The sequence below is a fragment of the Schistocerca piceifrons genome, chromosome 3 (genome assembly GCF_021461385.2).
Source record: "Schistocerca piceifrons isolate TAMUIC-IGC-003096 chromosome 3, iqSchPice1.1, whole genome shotgun sequence".
Taxonomy (NCBI): Eukaryota; Metazoa; Arthropoda; class Insecta; order Orthoptera; family Acrididae; genus Schistocerca; species Schistocerca piceifrons.
Window position 1 is genome coordinate 530,062,628 of NC_060140.1, and position 22,954 is coordinate 530,085,581.

At 41.6% G+C, this 22,954-nt stretch overlaps 1 protein-coding gene across 3 annotated transcripts in view; it reads right to left on the reverse strand.

Annotated features, from left to right (window-relative positions):
- Nucleotides 1-22,954, reverse strand: part of LOC124788045 (cytochrome P450 9e2-like) — a 124,599-nt gene that overhangs the window by 49,622 nt on the left and 52,023 nt on the right. For all 3 annotated transcript variants that reach the window (XM_047255108.1, XM_047255107.1, XM_047255106.1), the window contains exons 2-3: nt 22,055-22,281; nt 3,142-3,414 (exon numbers count right to left, since the gene is read on the reverse strand). In XM_047255108.1, the coding sequence (XP_047111064.1) occupies nt 3,142-3,414; nt 22,055-22,274 (493 nt within the window). In that variant the 5' untranslated portion in view covers nt 22,275-22,281. The remainder of the gene's footprint in view (nt 1-3,141; nt 3,415-22,054; nt 22,282-22,954) is intronic.

Sequence of the window (22,954 nt, forward strand, 5' to 3'; positions counted from 1 at the left end):
CCTGGGAACGCATTCATGCTGACTTTGCGGGACCCTTTTTAGGTACTTATTGGCTCCTCGTAATTGATGCCTACTCTAGCTTTCCTTTCATTGTCCGTTGCATGTCGCCTACCACCGCAGCAACCACCAGTGCTCTCGCCCGCATTTTTTCTTTGGAAGGCCTCCCCTCTACTCTTGTTACTGATAATGGTCCGCAATTTGCCTCTTCTGAATTTGTGGATTTTTGTGCTCGTCACAGCATTATGCATGTCATGGCCCCGCCGTTCCATCCACAATCAAATGGTGAGGCTGAATGACTGGTCCGCACATTTAAAGCTCAGATGCGGAAACTTCTGACTTCTTCTGCTGCTGATGATGCACTTCTCCAGTTTCTGGCGTCTTACCATTTCACCCCCACAGGCGATCACAGCCCGGCTGAACTCTTACATGGCCGACAGCCCCGCACGCTACTTCATCTTCTGCGGCCTTCCACCTCACGGCCGCGGGTGCCTTCACTTGGCTAGTTCACCGTCGACGACCTCGTCTGAGTACGGGGATATGGCAGGCGGCCAAAATGGAGCCCGGGCCACATCTTACGACACCGTGGCAGATCCCTGCATGAAATCCAGACAGACACGGGTGTTGCAGTGCGCCATTCGGACCAGCTTTGGCCTCGTGTGCCAGCAACGCCTGTTCCGAATGCAGCTACACCACCTTCGGCTCTACCTGACGCTTAGGATCTTGGCATCTCTCAATACTCACAACGCAGCCCTCTCACCGTCATCGCGATGCCAGCACAAGAATGGACGCCACCAGGAGACGTGCCCATGCAGGAACCGGATGACCATCCTCTGTCAGAGCAAATCTACTCGCCTCCTCCTACAACGGACGCAGACACATTGCCCATGTCTCCTGCCATATCAACTGGACTTGCCGCAACAGGCAGATCGGTGCATGGGGCCCCAGCAGATTCGACCCCTACGTCTCCTGTCATCTCAACCCGTTATCATCAGGGACACTTCCGTCCGTACGGGAAGCCTCCTCCTCGAGACTTTACGGTGAGTCAAACAACGCCTATGGATGTTAGCCATCTCCAGGACACCTCCATCAGGACGAGTGCAACAATTTCAAAGGGGCGAAAAGTGTTGTGACTCACCGATCATTCAAAGCGCCGCCTCGCTATTACGCGCGTCCTCTACGTGCGGCGCTGTCTGCCACCCATGCAGCAGCTGCGCCACCTAAGCGGCCAGCCGAGCAGCGGCCGCTAGACTGGGACTCAGTGCTCATTCGAATGCTAACGTGTACACATGTCTTGCTTGTCAACTTACTCTGTGACTTATATGTGTTGTGTCGTTCTGAAATATATGTGTTAAACTTGACGTTATAACAATAATTATGAATGTGGTAGCAACACCTGCATTCAGTGCAAGTACATGGAAGATCAATAAACACACAAACACTGCAGTGTTCAAATCAAACCAGATGGTTTACTTCATCTACATCTACGTCTACATGGATACTCTGCAAAACACATGTAAGTGCCTACCAAATGATTCATCAAACCACCTTCTCTATTATTCCAATGTGGAAGAAACAAACATCTATATCTGTCTGCGTGAACTCTGAGTTCCCTTACTTTGTTATGATGATCATTTCTCCCTATGTAGGTCGGTGTCAACAAAATATTTTCACATGTGGAGGAGAAAGTTGGTGATTGAAATTTTGTGAGAAGATTCTGCCGCAGCAAAAAATGCCTTTATTTTAATGATGTCCACCCCAAGTCTTGTATCATTTCAGTGAGACTCTTTTCCCTATTTCGCAATAATATAAAACATGCTGATCTTCTTTTGAACTTTCTTGATGTGCTCCATCAATCCTATCTGGTAAGGGTCTCACACTACACTGCAATACTCCAAAAGAGGATGGACAATTGTAGTGTTGGCAGTCTCTTTAGTAGATCTGTTACATTTTCTGAGTGTCCTGCAAGTAAAACACAGTCTTTGGTTTACCTTTCCCACAATATTCTCATGTGTTCTTTCCAATTCAAGTTGATCATAATTGTAATTCCTAGGTATTTATTCAAGTTTATCATAATTGTAATTCCTAGGTATTTAGCCAAATTTCCAGCCGTTATATTTGACTGATTTACTGTGGACCCAAAGTTTAACAGATTCCTTTTAGCACTCATGAGGATGACCTCACACTTTTCATTATTTAGTGTCAATTGCCAATTTTTGCACCATATAGAAATCTTTTCTAAATCATTTTGCAATTTGTTTTGATCTTCTGATGACTTTACTAGTCAATAAACGACAGCATCATTGGCAAACAACCTAAGATGACTGCTCAGATTGTCTCCTAAATTGTTTACATAGATAGGGAATGCAAATGGCCTATAACACTACCTTGGGGAATGTCAGAAATCACTTATGTTTTACTCAATGACTTTCCATCAATTACTATGAACTGTGATCTCTATGACAGGAAACCACGAATTCAGTCACATAACTGAGATGATATTCCATAAGCACGCAACTTCACTACAATCTGCTTTTGTGGTACAGTATCAAAAGCAGCCTGGAAATCTAAATATACAGAATCAATTTGAAATCACTTGTCAGTAGCACTCAACACCTCATATGTGTAAAGGGCTAGTTGTGTTTCACAAGAATGATGTTTTCTAAATCCGTGTTGACAGTGTGTGTCAATTGACTGTTCTCTTCGAGGTAATTCATAATTTTTGAACACAATATATGTTCTAAAATCCTGCTGCATATCAACGTTAATGATTTGGGCCTATAATTTAGTACATTATTCCTACTACTTTTCTTGAATATTGTTGTGACCTGTGCAACTTTACAGTCTTTGGGTACAGATCTTTCGTCAAGCAAACATTTGTATATGATTGTAAAGTATGGAGTTAGTGTATCAGCATACTGTGAAGGGTACCTTGCTTTACTTCCTACACCAACAAACAACAGACTGAGTAAAGAAGACTTGTCTTCAAAAGTGGAACCTCAAATTTCAGGAAGCATAAATAAAGTGATAGACTAATTGCAAGGAACTGCAAAGTACCTACAGATCCTGAATTTTAAAACACACAAACAATAAGCAAAAATTCTTAGTGTTCTTAGAAGTTACTGAACGTAGTTATGTACTTACGTTCTGTGAGGTAGCGTGTCATCTGATTTCCACACTGTACTACTATTTCCTCCATAGATTTCAGCTTTCCTGAGCTAAAAGTAGGGGTGAGCATAGCACGCACTTTTTTCCACTCAGCTCCCTTCAGGTTAATTAACATATTATCTATGTGTGGTCTGTTCTTCAAACGTAGCACTGGTCGGTCCACGAAGCAGTCAAAATCACGGACCATGATGTTCCTGATGAGGTCTGGGTCTCGAACTATTAATACAGGTCGACGGCCCTCAAAATATCCTGCATATATTTAACTGTGTTTTAATAATGAACATAATAGAATATTGGGCCTATCTCATAAAACCAAATTTTAATAAAGACATAATTAAACAACAACTTTTAAAAGCAGTAAATCTCATTATAAATGAAATGAGCAAAATTGAGAAAAAGCCATCAGTCTGTCAATTACAATGGACGGTTCACACAATATATTATTATTATTAACAGTTTTATTAAATTACAATACATACTATTCCTGAGAGAATACTCCAGGTATTTCATACATGTTCCAATTATAATAGTTCATTCATTTACCATGTTCCATCAATCTCATCCAGATGTTTGTGTCTTGTACTGTGACTGTATAAATCACAGTTCAGCTTAAACTCATGTTATTGCCAGCAAGGAAAACCATTAAGTATAAGTGTGTTGGGAAGTGACTGTGAGAAATCCAAATTCCTTAAAGGACTTCTGCAGGATGTATAGTTATCTACCTTACACAATATTCTTACTGCACAGTTCTGATGAGTAGACAGTTTATTTACTTTAGGCACTAAAAGTAAACTCCACCTGAACAGGCCACAAAGGCCCACTGATCCCGATCGGCCACCGTGTCATCCTTAGCCCACAGGCATCATTGGATGCGGATATGGAGGGGCACGTGGTCAGTAGACCACTCTCCCAGTCGTACATCAGTTTACAAGGCCATAGCCACTACTTCTCAATCAAGTAGCTCCTCAGTTTGCATTTACTTTAGGCACACTACTTTAAAATATAGTTACAGAAGGCAACAAGGAGTAGAAATATGCAAAATAAGCCAACACTCTTGCTTTTAGCTCAACACAACAAGAGGTGCTTCCAAGGGCATAGATGCTGAACCAAGCTTCTTGATTAATTTATCTGTGTGTCGATTCTATTTTAACTTGTTAACCAACTGGAGCCCCCAATAACTTTCACACTGTGTATTTCATTTAGTGTACAACCATTAATGTTTATGTCTCATGCTAGGAAGTCGTAATTTGCTGGTTTAAAATTGCATAATATGAGTCATTGTGAGATTAATACAAACTGTTAGCTGCAAACTACTTGTAGGTGTCTTAAGATATCATCTGAGCTATTTCTGTAAAGGTTGATTTTGGACCCTTGACCAGTATGCTTGTGTTGTCAGCAAATATTATAATTGTCACTGGAAGTTCATTTATGTAAGTTATAAACAATAATGGATCAGTACTGATCCTTATGGCACCCAACAGGGTATGTTACCTCATATTTGAGTTTCGTTTCATGCTTATGACACAGGTTGTCAATGCAAACCTCTGCTTTCTATTATGAAGGTAGGACTTCATTTACGTAAGTTATAAACAATAATGCAGTTAGTATTGATCCTTATGTCATCCAATAGGGTATGTTACCTCATATTTGACGTTGGTTTCATGCTTATGACACAGGCTGTCAATGTGACCCTCTGCTTTCCATTATGAAGGTAAGACTTCATCCACGCAAGGTGTCATTAAAGCCACAGTACTTTAGTTTTTCAAGTAGGATTTTGTGAGCTGCACAATCAAGTGTTTTGGCAAAGTCATAAAATAAACAGGGTACTTTTTCTTGTTTTGCTCTGATGGCACTTCATTTGTGAGGTCTTGTATTGCGTTCTCTGTGCAGAACCATTTACAAAAGCCGCCATCACAGTCTCTTTCAAAACTCTACGCAAGTCAGCCAGCAATGGCATGGTATTTTCCTGCATACATAACAATATGTAGATACAAAGCACTTGTGAAATAATTTGCACAAGTGGACATTATATAAAACCAGATATCAAATTATCTGAGGGTTCTTGCTATGAAATATGTCGTCACACAAAGCAGATGTACCAATTCTAACAAGCTACCATATCCCCTTCCCATTAATTCATTTTGTCCCTGTATTTGCAAGGTGGCTAGCAAAAAAAGTTATATTTCTTTCTGGACTATAACTGTGTGATATTCAACTATTCACAATTGAGACTGAGTAGACATAGCACTTTCTACATTTTTCTCCATCAACATTTTGATGACTCCAGTTTCAAAAGATAATTAAAGAAAATCTTAAAGGAGACAGTCGGATATGCAAGGAATCATAATATTTCGTATAAATATAACATTTTCTGCAAATCATTGCGTTGAATGTAACTCTGCACCTAATGCAGAAGTGATTATTCCTAAAATATGTTACCAGAAAGACAATATGCACAGATCAATGGAATCAAGCTACAAATGCTTGTTGTAGCTACTACATTCAATATACAAAACATTTACAACCATAATACAAGCTATAAACATCATTGCCATAACAAGAAAAATCTGTGGGTTCATACTCAAGCATGTGGAAAGATATTTGTGTCCAAAAAATACTATTAAAATATAAATAAATACAAAGATGAGGTGACTTACCGAACAAAAACGCTGGCAGGTCGATAGACACACAAACAAACACAAACATACACACAAAATTCAAGCTTTCGCAACAAATTGTTGCCTCATCAGGAAAGAGGGAAGGAGAGGGGAAGACGAAAGGAAGTGGGTTTTAAAGGAGAGGGTAAGGAGTCATTCCAATCCCGGGAGCGGAAAGACTTACCTTAGGGGGAAAAAAGGACAGGTATACACTCGCACACACGCACATATCCATCCACACATACAGACACAAGCAGACTTAAAATATAAATCATTCATCTATTTTCAAAAATTTGTCACCAACAAGTAGCCAATATTTCTCAAATCACAAACAACTGTTGCTATCCTTTGCTGCTGTAGTTAACCACATTTCATTATCCTTGTTTTGCTTTTGGATGTTCATCTTACACACACTTTTCAAGACAATGTCCATTTTGTTCAACTGCTCTTCCAAGTCCATTGCTGTCTCTAACACAACTACAAGGTCACTGCTAAACCTCAAAGTTTTTATTTCTTTTCCCTGAACTTAAATTCCTACTCCAAATTTTTCTTTGGTTTACTGCTTGTTCAATGTACCATCTGAATAACATCAGGAACAGGTACCAACCCTGTCTCACTCCTTTCTCAACCACTGCTTCCATTTCATACCCTTTGACTCTTATTACTGCTATCTGGTTTGTGTGCAAATTATAAATATCATTTCTCTCCCTGTATTTTATCTCTACTATCCTCAGAATTTCAAAGAGAGTATTACAGTCAACATCATCAAAAGCTTTCTCTAAGTCTACAAATGCTATAAATGTAGGTTTGCCTTTAAGCTATCGTCTAAGATAAGGACAGAACTGTCTTTCATGTTCCTACATTTCTCCAGAATCCAAACTGATCTTCCCCGATGTCAGTTTCTATCAGCTGTTCCTTTGTTCTGTAAAGAATTCATGTTAGCATTTTGCAACCATAACTGATTAAACTGATAGTTTGGTAATTTTCATACCTGTCAGCACCTGCTTGCTTTGGAATTGGGGTTGTTATGTTTTTCTCAAAGTCTGAGGGTATTTTGCCTGTCTCATTTATCTTGCACACCCATCTTTCAGAGCATCAAATTCTTCTCACAGTATCATATCTTTCATCTCGTCTTCATCTATGTCCACTTCCCTTTCCATAATATTGCCTTCAAGTTTATCTCCATCTATATACTCCCTCCATCTTTCAGCGTTCCCTTCTTTGCTTAGGACTGCTTTCCCATATGAGCTCTTGATATTCAAGCAGCTGCTTCTCTTTTCACCAAAGGCATATTTAATTTTCCTGTGGGCTGTATCTGTCTTTCCCCTAATGAAATATGCTTCTAAACCCTTACAGTTGTCCTCTAACCATACCTGTTTAGCCATTTTGCATTTCCTGCCAATATGATTTTTTAAGTGTTCACATTCCTTTTTGCTTGCTTCATTTGCTGCATTTTTATATTTTCTCCTTTCATCTATTAAATTCAATATATCTTGTGTTATCCAAGGATTTCTACTAGGTCTTGTCTTTTTACCTATTTGATCCTCTGATTCTTCTCTTAAAGCTACCCATATGTCTTTGATTGTATTCCTTTCCCCTGTTCTAGTCAACCTTTGCCTAATGCTCCCTCTGAAACTCTCAGCAATCTCTGGTTCTTGCAACTCATCCAGGTTCCATCTCCTTAATTTCCTACCTTCTACCTTTCTCTTCAGTATTGGTGTACTGTTCATAAACAGTAAATTGTGGTCAGAGTCCACATCTGCCCCTGGAAATGTTTTACAATTTGAAACCTGGAGCATTAGTGACGATTAAATTATGCTCAGTGCAAAATTCTACCAGATGACTTCTTTCATTCCTTTCCCCCGGTCCATATTCACCTATTTTCACTTCTCTTCCTTTTTCTACTATCAAATTCCAGTCCCCCATCACTATTAAATTTTCATCTCCCTTAACTACCTGAATAATTTCTTTTATCTTGTCATACATTTCTTCAATCTCATCATCATCATCTGTGGAGCTTGTTGACATATAAACTTGTACTACTGTGGTGAGTGGGGGCTTTGTGTCTTGGCTATAATAATGCATTCACTATGCTGTTCATAGCAGCTTACCCACATTCCTGTTTTCTGGTTCATTATTAAATCTACTCTTGCATTATCCATATTTGATTTTATACTTACAATCCTGTATTCACCTGACCAGAAGTCTTGTTCCTCCTGCCAACAAACTTGACTAATTCCCACTATATCTAATTTCAACCAATCCATTTCCCTTTTCAAATTTTCTAACCTACCTGCCCAATTAAGGGCTCTAACATTCCATGCTCAGAACTATAGGAAGTCAGTTTTGTTTCTCCTGATGATGACATCTTCCTTAGTAGTCCCTACACAGATATTCTATGGGCAACTATTTTACCTCCGGAATATTTTACCCAAGAAGATGCCATCATCCTTTAACCATACAGTAGAGCTGCATGCCCTTGGGAAAAATTATGGCTGCAGTTTCCCCTTGCTTTCAACCATTCACAGTACCAGCACAGCAGGGCCATTTTGGTTGATATTACAAAGCCAGATCAGTCAATCATTCAGACTTTTGCCCCTGCAAATAGTGGAAAGGCTGCAGTCCCTCTTCAGGAACCATACATTTCTCTAGCCTCTCAACAAACAGATACCCCCTCGGTAATGACTGTAGAGAATACTTCATTAAGTATAATATATTAACAGTGTATTCATTATATGTTCTAAGGACTATACTGTTTGTAAAAGAAAATATGGAGCACAGTATAATAAATAGTGATATCCATAGTTATAATACAAGGAAGAAAGAGGATTACCACATAAAATTCAGAAATAAAAAAGAAACTGATCATAATCCATTTTCTGCTGGAAGATTTTTTTACAACAGACTGCCAAATACCATAAAAATGTTAAAAGGAAACATATTTAAAATAAAATTAAAGCATCTGTTAACTGCTAAATGTTTGTACTCCATCAAGGATTTTTAATGTTGTATGTACTTTATTTCTACTACTAAACTATTATTATTGTTCATGTATGTACTGACTGACTATGTCCACGACTGTAAAAGTTATTATGGACAAATAAAACATTATTATTATTATTATTATTATGGTTGTACCTACTGTACAACTATCTGCAATCTGTATCACTGATCACTGAGGCACGCAAGCTGCCCCACCAATGGCAAAGTCCATGGTTCATGTACAACTGATCCATGGTTGACATTACATCTTTGAAATGTGTAACATTACACAAGGTAGATAGACAATTATATAAATTGTATATAAACATACTAATTTCAATAAATGTTCTTTCAAGGACAAATAAATAAATGCAACACCTTTGGACAGAAAAGTGCTTTCCCCAAAGGAGGATTTACGGAGTGAATGAGTGTCCACTTCAGGATTTAAGGACTAGTGGAAGTGTGTGTTCTCCACAGCCAAACAGGGGACTTAGAAATAAGTTTTCAAAAGGCTCAGACCGAGAATTATGGCAGAGCTATCACATAGACATATTTCTTTATGAATACAAAACAAAAGCATAGCATCTATGTGGATGTGAGGTAAACAGTGTGGTCCTGTTTATTGTGGAGAAGACATGGTTGTGAGTGACAGAGTTAGGGCATATCAATACACAGACATTTTTACAACTTGTTAGCTGTGTACCATTGAATGCTGTTTGAAAATTGTCTTCCCTTAGTTTTATGATGACAGAATAACAATCACCAACATAATGTATGTTGAAGAACACTTTTATTAAATACATGTAGCACATACACACATAGTGTGAACATTGAAGACAAGCATCACACAAAGACAAAACATATCAAAGATCTTCAATCAAAGAGTCTACAAATCAAACTCGAAGATGATGTTTCTTGTGGTGGATAGTCACCACAGAGACCCTTCCCCCTCCCCCCTCCCCCCTCCCCCCTCTCCCTCCAGGTAGTGCAGAGCACAGGGAAGGAATGGAGATGTTATCCATGATGAAACATTGAAGCTACAAAGGTGGGTGAAGGAGTTGTGCCATGCAGTAGCACGGAGGTTTGTCACGTGGAGTGAGGTCCATGAGTGGTGAGTGGAGTGGCATGACAATGGAGAGGATGCTGTTACCAGAGATTTTGGCCACTAGGATGTCCTTACAGTGTCTGATGGGAGCTCAAAGGATTTCAGTAGCTGTATGCGAGTCGCTGAGGCATTGTATTGCATTGAAGGAAGGATGATAAAAATGAAGACAGTGCTGTCTCAAACCTCAATAGAGAGATCACCCAGGGTGATGTCTGTGATGTAGTAAACACTGTACACTGTATTGAGAGGGGGTGAGGGAGGTGGCGGGGGAGGGGTGTCTCACTGGGAGGTGAAGCCATCACACACTCCACAAGTTGTGTCTCATGGAGGAGTGCCATCGACTGTGGCCTGCAAAGCTGTGGGAACAAACAGAGAACTGTAGATCACCTGTTAACAACCATGCTAGCTTTATCCTATTTATTGAGACTTTCGTATTTGCTGTTAAGCACAATGTCCAGTGTGTTCTGACCCTGGTCAAGGACTTGGTGAGGGCCCAAGTACTGAGGCTGGAGAGATGCACAGAGGGAGTCGTCACGAAGCATAACATAATTGCAGGTTGCAAGATCTTTTTGCTCATGGTACAGAATGCAGTTTCCTGAGCAAGAACTTGTGAAATTTATTCACATATTTTATCAACAAGAGCAGGAAGCTCATCTTCATTTGTGAGGTGTAAGTGTCCAACAAACTCACCTGGAAAGATTGAGTACTCCTAATCTTCAGTGGTTACCGCAAGATCCTGCAGGAGATCCCAGCAGAGGGATCAAAACGTCAATTGTGTAAAGAAATGTGACATGGCCTAACAACCCAAAAGATTTTAACTTCAGTGACAATGGTCACAAAAGCCTGCACACGTACACATGAGTGCCATCTTAAGGATTTAGTGCCAATGCTCCACAATACCATTGCTCTGCGGGTGGTAGGAAATGGTGTGGAACTTGTCAACACTGCACAGCTCACAAAGTTTGGTGAGCAGTGAGGATACGAACTGGTGGCACTGGTTGGTGATTGCAGATGAAGGGCAACGAAAATGAGAACTCCAGAAGCTGACGAAGGCTTGGGCAACCAAAGCAGCCATTATAAAAGATAAAGGAATGGCTTTGACCCACCTTGAGACTTGGTTGATGACCGAGAATTTATCTCGAAAGCCCTAGGAGGAATGGAGGGAGGAGGCCAACAATGTTGATATGTACATGACATAGGTGTCCTTTGGGAATGCTGAACTGTCCTAGATGGAGCTGTGCATGTCATCCAACTCTACTTCTCTGGCATGGAACACAAGCTCGCATCCAATTGTGACATTGTTCTTAACCCCAGCCACGCTAATTGTTTGGTAACCAGCTTAGCAGTGGCATTAATGCCTGGGTGAACAAGAGAGTGTAGGGAGTTGACACCGCTTGCTGGAGAGGGGGAGATACAATTGATTGGAGGTACCTGTTAAAGTGTCACACACATTGGGTTGGCTCAAATGGCTCTGAGCACTATGGGACTTAACATCTGAGCTCATCAGTCCCCTAGAACTTAGAACTACTTAAATCTAACTAACCTATGGATATCACACACATCCATGCCCTAGGCAGGATTCGAACCTGCGACCATAGCGGTCGCGTAGTTCCAGACTGAACCGCCTAGAACCACTCGGCCACACTGGCCGGCACACACATTGGTGGTAGCTGAGCCTGGCAGTTGGAGTGGCTCAACAATCAGTGTGCATTCTGTGTCCTTCAGCTTGTCTGCCAAATCAATTGCATTATTTAAATGTATCTAAAAACAAAGATGACGTGACTTACCAAACGAAAGCGCTGGCAGGTCGATAGACACACAAACAAACACAAACATCACACAAAATTCAAGCTTTCGCAACCAATGGTTGCTTCGTAAGGAAAGAGGGAAGGAGAGGGAAAGACGAAAGGATGTGGGTATTAAGGGAGAGGGTAAGGAATCATTCCAATCCCGGGAGCGGAAAGACTTACCTTAGGGGGAAAAAAGGACGGGTACACACTCGCTACCCTCTCCCTTAAAACCCACATTCTTTCGTCTTTCCCTCTCCTTCCCTCTTTCCTGATGAAGCAACCGCTGGTTGCGAAAGCTTGAATTTTGTGTGATGTTTGTGTCTGTTTGTGTGTCTATATTGACCTGCCAGTGCTTTCGTTTGGTAAGTCACATCATCTTTGTTTTTAGATATATTTTTCCCACGTGGAATGTTTCCCTCTATTATATTCATTATTTAAATGGATAGATAAAAAAATCTACTCACTGAGTGACAGCATAATGCACACATAAAAGACATTTGTAACTGACAAGCTTTCGGAGCGAGTGGCTCCTTCTTCAGGCAGAAGGATTGAAGGGGAAGGAAGAGAGGTGAAGGAAAAGGACTGGAGAAGTCTAGGAAAAGGAGTAGATTTTCAGAAAGTCACCCAGAACTATGGGTCAGGGGAGACTTACCGTACAGGATCAGAAGAAAAGACTGATTGTTGGGGACTGCATCGGACAAGATTTGAAAACCTGAGAGCTTAAAGGTGCAAGACAGGTAACATACAGACAGAGATTATTGCTTAAACATCATGCATGAGTTAATAAGAATGAAAAGCTAAGTGTATTGTACATCAGAGAGGTGAGAGGTGGTGGTGAAAAATAGATGGGAAAGTCAATGAAAGATGTAAAAATTAAAACAGACTGAAGCAACGAGTAGTTACAGTGGAGAAATGCTGAGATGGAAGAAATTAATGTACGGGGGCTGTTCAATAAAGAATTATCATAATTTTTAATGTCCATAATTTTTCGCACTAAAATTTAACCTTATGATATTCTGTTAGCTTAATGTGCAACAAGCATGCCATAGTAGTTTCATTGTTGGGACTCCTGGTTCCCACCTGTGAGAGACAGGCAAGGTCAGACATGTTCAGTATCACCTACTGCTGCAATGGAGGTAACATGCGAGGAACAATATGCGGCTTTGAAATTCTGCTTTTGTCTCAACAAATTTTCAGCTGAGGCCTATACAATGTTACAGGAGCCTATGGAGAGTCTGTTCTTCCCTACAGCACAGTTAGAAGGTGGCTTAATATGTTTAAAGAGGGGAGACAATCAATTTCAAAGGAAGGTGGACCCAGTGCTCCAGTTACTACTCTGACTGAAGAAAACATCAACACTATTGCTGTCATTGTGAGAGAGGATTGATGAATTACCTTAATATCACTTTCTGAAATACTGAACATTGCATTGGGTGCCACCCACACGTTGGTGACAGAAAAATTACGTGACACATGTTTGTGCGCAATGGGTTCCAAGACTGTTGATTCCCGAACAAAAGGACATTCACATGCAGGTCTGCATGCAGTTAAAGTTGATGTTAGAGGAAGATCTGGAGTTTCTTTCAAATGTAACCACTGCTGATGAAACTTGGCTACATCATTGTGATCCTAAAAGCAAACAGCAAACCTCAGTGTGGAAATTCCCTTCATCAACAACCCCCCAAAAAGCAAAAGTGGTTGCTTCTGCTGGGAAAGTTATGGTCATCTCATTCTTTGATATTCATGGAATGGTTTATCAGCATGTTGTACCTGTACACACATCAGTGACTGGACAATACTACAGGGATGTCCTGCAAAAGTTCATATCAGGTGCAAAAGACCCCATTTCCATGAAGCAAACTGATTGCTGCACCATGATAATGTGCAGCCACATACTGTCAATGTTGTTGCTCAATATCTTGCAAAAATCAATGTGAAGTGCATCCCTCACCCACCCTATAGTCCAGATTTAGCCCCATGTGACTTTTTTCTATTCCCTAACATGAAGAAATACCTTCGTGGGAGGCATTATCAATCATCAGAAGCAGTGGTGAAGGCTGCGGAACTGATTTTGAAGGACCTCTCAAAAAATGGTTTCCAACATGTATTTGGAGACTGGCAGAAACGCTGGGTCAAGTGCATCGCATTCAGGGGACCCTCATAAATTAAGGCCAACGTGAATTCGAGAACCAAGGACATGTTGTAGTGCTAGTTCCCACCTGTGGAGTTCTGAGAAACTGGTGTCTGGGGGTAAGAATTCAGATGGCGCATGTGGTGAAACAGGCATGGAGGTCTTGAATGTCATGTTGTAGAGAATGCTCTGCAACAGGATATTGTGTGTTGCCTGTATACATCCTCTGCCTATGCTCATTCATCCTGACTGATAACTGGGTGGTAGTCAAGCCGATGTAAAAGGCAGAACATTGTTTACATTACAGCTGGTACAAGACATGTCATTTCACATTTGGTTCTCAGTTTGATAGTATATGTTTTGCCAGTTACAGAGCTGGATTAGGCGGTGGTAGGAGGGTGCATGAGGAAAGTCTTGCACCGGGGACTGTCACAGGGGTAGGAGCCATGGGGTGAGGAGATGGGTGCAGAAGAAGTATAGGGACTGACAAGGATATTGCAGAGGTTGGAAGGTTGATGAAAAGCCAGTATACACCCTCTGCCTATACCCATTCACCCTAATTGATAATACGGTGGCAGTCATGCCAGTTTACATAACAGCTGGTATATGACATGTGTTGTTTCATAGGTGGCTCTCCCTTTGATAGTATATGTTTTGCCAGTTATAGGGCTGTTGTAGGTTGTGGTAGGAGGGTGCATAGGCCAAGTCTTGCAGCAGGGACGGTCACAGGGGTAGGAACCATAGGATAGGAAGATAGGAAGATGGGTGCCAAGGTACAACAGCCCTATAACACGCAATATACTGTTGTGGAGCATGCTCTACAACATTACATTCATGACCTCGGTGCCTGTTTCACTACAGGCACCATGTGAATTCTTCTCCCAGACACTGGTTTCTCAGAACTCTGCAGGTGAGAACTAGCACTACAATATGTCCTTGGTTCTCGCCACCCACCTGGCCTTAATTTACATTAATTTCTTCTGTCTCATCATTTCTTCACTGTAACTACTCTTTGCTTCACTCCGTTTTAGTTTTCTGCATCTTTCACTGTCTTTCCCAACTATTTTTCACTGCCCCCCCCCCCCCCCCCCCCCACCTCTGTTACATACAATGCACTTAGCTTTTCACTCTTAATAAATCATTCATGACGTTTAAGCAGTAATAACTGTCTGCATATTAGAATGTCTTCCATCTTTAACCTCTCAGGTTTTCGAATCTCATCTGATGCAGTCCCCAACAAATCAGTCATTCTCTCTCATCCTGTACGGTAAGTCTCCTCTGACCCACAGTTTTGGGTGACTTTCCCTAAATATACCCCTTTCTCTAGACTTCTCCAGTCCTTTTCCTTCATCCCTCTTCCTTCCCCTTCAACCTCTCTGCATGAAGAAAGAGCCACTGGCTCCGAAAGCTTGCCCATTATAACCGTCTTTTATGTGTGTGTTCTGCTGCCACTTTGTGAGTAGATCTTTTATCTATCCAATTAAATAATTTTGTCAATAATAGTGTTTGTTGTCATAAATTGATTTCATTGGTCTTCTGGTCTTCAGGTGGGCCAATTTGTCCATGTCAATGATGTATGTTATAATATTCATGCAGAACAGGCAATCAACAACAACTTTATCAGTACCAATACAGAGAGTGTCAAAAAAATGTATACAGTCTTTGAACGGTCATAGAAAATTTATTTCCCATTCTACATGGTTAAATACCAGTGAGAAAGTAATGTTATGTTTCTTCAACAGGTGGCAGCAGTGGCAAGGATGTAACTGCAACATGGTGGACATGCGATTGAGCTTTGAAGCGCGGAAGCAGATAATTAAGTGGTACTGGAAGTTTGAGAATGTAGCTGCGGTTTGAAGACGGTGGAGAAGTGAGTATGGTACAGAACCACCTTCAAGGTTAACAATTACACATCTACGAGACAAATTCAAAATTCATGGAACAGTGTGTGATGTGCATAAAGGTCAATCAGGGCGACCTCGTACAGCTACAAGTGATGATTCCACAACTGCAGTCCTGGAACTGTTTCAGCGTTCGCCTCAAAAATCTTCAAAGCAAGCGGCACGTGAGAGTAATGTAAGTGCTAGTAGTGTGCTACGCATTCTGAAGAAAGGCAAGTTTCGTGTGTACATTCCAAGGCTGGTGCAACAGCTAAGTGACGACGATCCAGATCAAAGGTTAGAATTTTGTGAATGGGTTCAGGAGATGGTGAGATGTGAACCGGGATTTATGGGTAGCATAATTTGGTCAGATGAAGCCCAATTCAAACTCAATGGAACTGTCAATAGGCACAATTGTGTGTACTGGGCTGAAGATAATCCTCACATTACAGTTGAAAAGGCTGTGAATTTGCCTGGTGTAAATGTGTGGTGTGGTTTGACTGCAAGGGGACTCATTGGGCCCTTCCGCTTTGAAGGTACTGTTACTGGAGAAACGTACCTAACAATGCTTGCTGACTCCATATTCCCTGCCATTCGTGCATTATACGGTAATGATGAGTTTTATTTCCGACAAGATGGCGCCCCACCGCACTATCATAGGGATGTATGAGCATACCTGGATCACAATGTGCCAGGCCAGTGGATAGGACGCAGGGGACCAATCAAATTTCCTGCATGCTCTCCAGACCTCACGTCACTGGATTTCTTCTTATGGGACACAGTAAAAGATGAGATGTACAAACGTAAACCACGTAACCTGGACACACTTTGGAATGAGATTCAGGCAGTGTGTGTGGAAATCTCATTGAACACTTTGGTACGATGTATGGAATCTGTGGTGACTCGTACTCAGAAATGTATTGATGCTGAAGGCCACCAGTTTGAACATTAATCACATTTTCAAAGTACATTTATTTTTCCAATTGGACTTTAAGCTTTCCATTTCCAGAAATTTAACATTGTAGAACGGGAAGTAATTTTCTATGATGCTTCAAAGTGTGTATACATTTTTTTGACACACCCTGTATATAGCATATGTCTGTTGAATAATGTCTGACAGGTCTACGTGCCACAGTCATCGGGGAGGGGTGTCTTTGCTCGGGTTGTGTATGGCATTGCAGGCAGTCAGTGGTTTGTAAAGACAGTAAACTCATGCCCTTCGATACTGTCAAGAAAATGTCTCATTGTCTGATAGATCATGAGGTGTTCGCAGTCATGTAGACCACTTGTGCTGTGCAGGAGAGGTTTTCTTGGACACAAATCAGAGCGGTTCAGCAGTATCACCAATATGCTGTTGCAAATCTGCATCTATTGACGTACTGCTCATGTCGGCTGTGACGGAGATGTGGCCATCAGATGTCTTCGAGCCCAAAGTGTTTTTACCAATCAGGGTGTCAGTGAACAGTGCCTAGATTGAGGAGCATAAGAGATGTGATGACGGCAGAAATTTGCAATTCATGGAAGTCCATTGGCAGAGGATGGTTTCAGATAAAATCGATGGGGTTTGATAGCAAACAGATGCCCTCAGCCGATACCATTTAGCCAAGAAAAGTTACACTGTCATGTAACGATTGAGACTTCTCATGGTTAATTTTGACACTATTGCTCTTGAGTGTGTCCTAGACTCATGCCAAATGCTGTTCCTGTTCTTTGGGGGAGGGGGAAAATCAAGATGTCATCCAAATAGACATACACAGGTGGGAGGTTGAACAATAATGAATCAATAAACTGCAGTCAAGTCTGGGCCCCATTTTTGGGACCATATGACACGAGACAATACTCAAATAGTCCAAAAGGGATAATGAGAGCAGTCTTGGGGATGTCATCCTTGAATATGGAAATTTGTTGGTAAGCTTTGGGCCAATCAAGTATACTGAACACACATTGAGCAGTTGAGTGAAGTCACTGAACGTGTGGAATTGTATAATTGTCTTTAATAGTGTGTGAGTACAGAACCTTGCTAGTCCCCACACAGGTGAAATAGACCATTTTCTTCTGAATGACATGCATGGGAGGAGACCAACTGCTATCTGACTGGCATAAAATGCCTGCATCAAGTAGTTCACCAATAACTGGTTTGGCATGGCACAGTTTTTTGGGATTGAGGGGGTGTGCCTTGTCCCCCACAATACTGATTCTGTAATGAGTACCATTAGCAGTTGTACATACACATCCAGCATGTGAACATGTGGGAGTAATTTCATTGTTGGTCTGAGGGGAAGGGAGCACCAGAAGGAATCATTCATCAGCAAAGTGTTATTGACCTAGCAGTCCCGTACATGAGGTGGCACTGGAAGAGGCATGGGCATGGCTACTGAAATGTCATCAGAGCACGATGAATGCTTGACAGAGAGTTGGCATAGTGTCTAATGAGCCTCACACCAGTTGCGCTGATGTTGCATTGATCAGTTGGTGAAGCATGGTGCTGTTTGCATCAGAAACAGGGTGCTTGAGCGTAAGCTCAACCAATGATGTGGTGAGCTAAGCCATTCGTTTGCAGCACTTAGAGAGAGAGAGAGAGAGCGAGAGAGAGAGAGAGATGAGAGAGAGAGAGCAAACGTGGGGGGTCCTTAGAGGGGAAAAAGGGAGTAGAGCCAAATGAGCCCATGACTAGGCAGACAGAGGCTTTGTGGAGCAATGAGGCCAATTGGATTGGGTGATAACTTGAAATTTTAAGGAAGTCTATCCCCAGTGTGGGTTTGTCCACACCTGTGACATGGAAAGTCCATAAAAATGAAGATTAGGAGTGAGGTGGACCTGAACCTCTGCAGCATCGAGGATGGTGAAATTAGAGCTGTTAGCCACACATAAGGTTAGCTTGGTTGGTGATTTATGATTGGGGGCCAATGTGATAGGAATGATGCTGGCCTTCACACCTGTTCAATAAGAAATCATATGCCCGATGCTTGATCTACCATGCAGAGATGGCTCCCAGAAGAAGAGGTGATGTTCATCGTGCATTGTGCATTGTTGAGGTGGTGTGGATCAGGGCACCTAAACTGGTCCATGAGCAAAATCTAGGAACATGCAGGGAGGTCAGCAGTTCTGTGCAGTGTTGCTGAAGGTAGTGTGAAACAACAGAGGGGATACATGGGGTGGGGACTATTCCCTGCTGACTGCACAACAACTGTTGGATTCCATGGTTAGTCAGCCAAGTGCTCAGAAGAGACCTCAGCATTACTCAGGAATGGCTGAGCAGTAGGTACAGTAGTGTGTGAAGATTTCTGCCAGGGTGTCTTGAGTGCCGTGCATGATTTTCGCATCCTCTGCCAGTTGGGTGAGGTGGATGGGGGCAGGTGGGGTCATCAGTAGTACCAACTATGGCCTCCAAAAGCCTGAATGCAGGGAGGGTCATCAGTAGTAACAATTATGGCCTCCAAAAGCCTGAATGGGGGGGGGGGGGGGGGTCATCAGCACTACCAACCCTGGCCTCCACACACCGTAGGGGTTGGCGAGCAGGTGCCTATGATGAAGGATGCCATAAGCCTTGTCTGAAAGGTGTACTTTAGTCCCAAAGAATCTTAAGCATAAGAAAAAAGCTGAGGTTGAGGCTCATGTGGTACCTGAATGGGCCACAATGTCCGTGATGCGATGTCAGACAACTGCACATCGACCACTGCCCATAGACAGTCCCAAAGTTGGGGTGGAGACACAAACGAAATCTTTCTTCATGGATTTATGTGGCAAATAACTTTGGGTGGCAGGTGTGATAGATGTCAGATTATCGATGCTTTGGCAGCTGAGTATTTCCAGAGAGCAGGCAAGTAGAGAACGAGGACACTGATAAGATCAGTGTGACCATGTAGATGGCTCACCAAACAGATAAAGCATGAGTCCTCATGTGTGATGGCATGCAGGTCAAAAAGAAAGGTTGTCAACCAGTACAAACCAGGTCCAAACTGGGGAGGGGGGGGGGGGGGGGCAGTGAGGGAGGGGGGCAGCTTAGGGAATGTGCGGGTGAGAACATTATTGTGTATGAAGGAGTTGGATCAATGTACCCTGAGACTTCAAGGGAGACAAGGCACTGACATGAAATCTTGATTGAATAATGTGTTGTATCCAAGAGCACCATCATTCAATGTCTCTGTGAGGGGCTTAATATGGTGGACATGTAGGGTGCACAATGCAGTAGGTGTAAGAGCACAATTGTCAAATGTAGCAGGAACAATCATAGTCAATGAATGCATCGACAGAGGACTTTTGTGTGCTGCAAGAGTGCATTGCTTAACGTCCCTGTATTGAGGAGGGCAGGGGGGGGGGGGGGAGGGGGGGGGGGGCATGATCACGGAACATGGAAGGCACAGTAGGCTGTCACAGGTGGTACATCTATGAGTATGAAAGGTGATAACAGAAGATGTGTAGTACAGAAAAGTAGCAAATTAATAGTACCTCGAGTGTGATGCTGAGTGTAATAACTTCCTGTCTGGGGGCTGTTGGGCACCGATGGCAATGTATGCAGCATATTATTCCCACAATGGGCAGTGATATTCAATCAAAAACATGTGTGACACATGTGGAGTGCCTAGGTCAATGTGATCTTGTGGAAACACTGGAGATGATGCATTTGGTTCACACCATTGTGAACCTGGATAGGTTAGACGGCCCGCTACTTGTGTCGCATGAGGAAGAAAATGCACTTGTGATTCAAAGTCTGCAGGTGAAAAGGGTTCATTGTGTCATACAGCTTATGGTTCATTGTTCGTAGTGTGCACACAACACGTAGTCACTGAAATAATTGGCGAAAATGAGTCCAGAGTCACCAATGTGGTGATTCTCTTCCTTTAGTTGTACAATGAAGGAATAATAACAAGCAACAAAATGTACACTGAAGAATATTTTTATTAAATAAATGTAGCAGATACAAACAAAGCCTGACCATTTGCAAAAAGAACCACACAAAAACAAACATGTCAAAGATCCTCGATCAAAGGGTTTGCAAGTCAAGCTTCAAGATTATGATTCTTGTGGCCGATAGTCATCACAGTTGTTTTGAGATCAAATAATGAGTATATCAGCATGGCAAGATACACACTCACTCATTGATTCTGGATTATATATGGGAAAGTGGTCTCATCCAACAATACACTGATAATTTACTAGTGTGCAGACAGTCCTCACAAAACTGACTGAATATTTATAGGATATTTAGGAATTTCAACTTTTTGTTGGATCATAAAATTCTCACATTGATACCACCCTCGATTCAGATCAACTCCAGAAAACCTGTGGTCACAAGTAAACTTAGTAGAGTGCAGATTGATGAGACAGCACGTAGACCAACATTGGATTATACACCACTAGATCAAATAGACTATTGAGCACACTAGTGGACATGTAGAAACTATTAATAATTTAATGTACACTTGTACCTAACAAATTACCCAATCAAGATGCATAACATGAACTACTAAGAGAGCCAAAATCTGTAAATAACAGCAGAATCTTATGCTCTGCCAACTATATGGCAAAATACAAGGGTTGGAACTTAAATAGCAGCAACTATTTATCACAACCGATACAAAAGAGTTACATGTTTGCACCTGTTACTGTCTTCAAAGTAGTCACCAGCACTGAGTAGAACCCATTGCCAGCGATGTGGAAAGTGTAGTATACCGTTAGCAGAGCCTGTTCTGTTGATGGTACAAATGGAGCAATCTACTGCCTGTCAAATCTCTGGAACAGTTCTGAAGCAAATGCCACGAAGTGGTTCCTTCATCTTCAGAATCAAATCAAAGTCACAAGTATGGTGGATGGTACAGTACTTCCCAGTCCCATTGACCGAACAGAACAGCCACAGCTTGCGCTGTACGCGCCCACACATTGTCGTGCAAAACGATGGGTAGGTTGCGCAGAATGTGTTGCCACTTGTTTCGCAAAGCTGGTCACAGGTGATGGTGGCTTTGATTTGATTACAAAGATGAAGGAACCACTACGTGGCATTCGCTTCAGAACTGTTCCAGAGATTCAACAGGCAGTAGATCGCTTCATTTGCACCATCAATAGAATAGGCTCTGCTAACGGTATACTATGCCTTCCACATCGCCGGCAATGGGTTCCACACAATGCTGGTGACTACTTTGAAGGACAGTAACAGGTGCAAACATGTAACTCTTTCATATCGGTTGTGAATAGTTGCCACCACTTAAGTCCCAACCCTCATATTTGTTGCATACTGTATACTTATCAATTTCTAAAAAGATTCAAGAGTGTCATGATGGTCTGTAAGACACAATTGTAACAACAATAACAATGATGATAATTTCAGTCATGTCTGAGCTACTAACCTGCGAAAGGATGCCCTTCAAACTGCTTATAAAGCCTCAGTTGCATTTCGTGAAAGGAACAGCGGAAGGTGAATCTATCCTTCACATTTCCAAAGAAAATCTGAGGCTCAATATAAAAGACACCTTTCTTCCTCCAGTGGGAAAATGTACGTGTGAAGTGCCAATACAACAGTAGTATGATGATTGGTAAAGAAGCAAGAATAATTGTACCCCACTCCATTTCAGATCTGAAAATGATAAAAATAACAAATTTAAATACTATCACAACACATTTTATAAATTGTGGCTCACAATAGTTTCCATCATATATTCAGTAAGTCACAAGCTACATTTGCTACAAGCTACAATCGCCCAGGTTTGGTATAATCCTCTTTAAGCCCACTACATTTATATTCTTCAACTAACACTTGGAGAAAATTGCATTCTGCCTATGGAGAAAAGTGAGATACACACTACAGACTACTTTTTATTTCTTTTGGACGCAACCAAAGAACATGTTATAATCGGTTAATGTTCACCATATGTTACCTGTGGTGTATGGCTATGAACTAAGGGTATTTTTATTTTTACTTTATGTCACTTGTAAGTAAAACTTGGAAAATTTTTAAAGATTTTAACAATTTAATTCAGACCTTCTCTCCTTTTACATTTTTACATCCTGATGATGCCCAAAGTACAGTCTAAATAGGTAACAATCATCAATATATTCGACATCTACATCCATACAATGCAACCCACTGTTAAGTGGATGGCTTCCCATTCCATTTGAGTCTTGAGTGCAGAAAGAATGACAGCTTAAAGTGATACATAAGAAGCTCTGGCATATTCCTAACGCCCAAAATCAGATTTAATCTCACAACTTGGGTACCTTGAAACACTTCAAGGAGGAATATCACTACT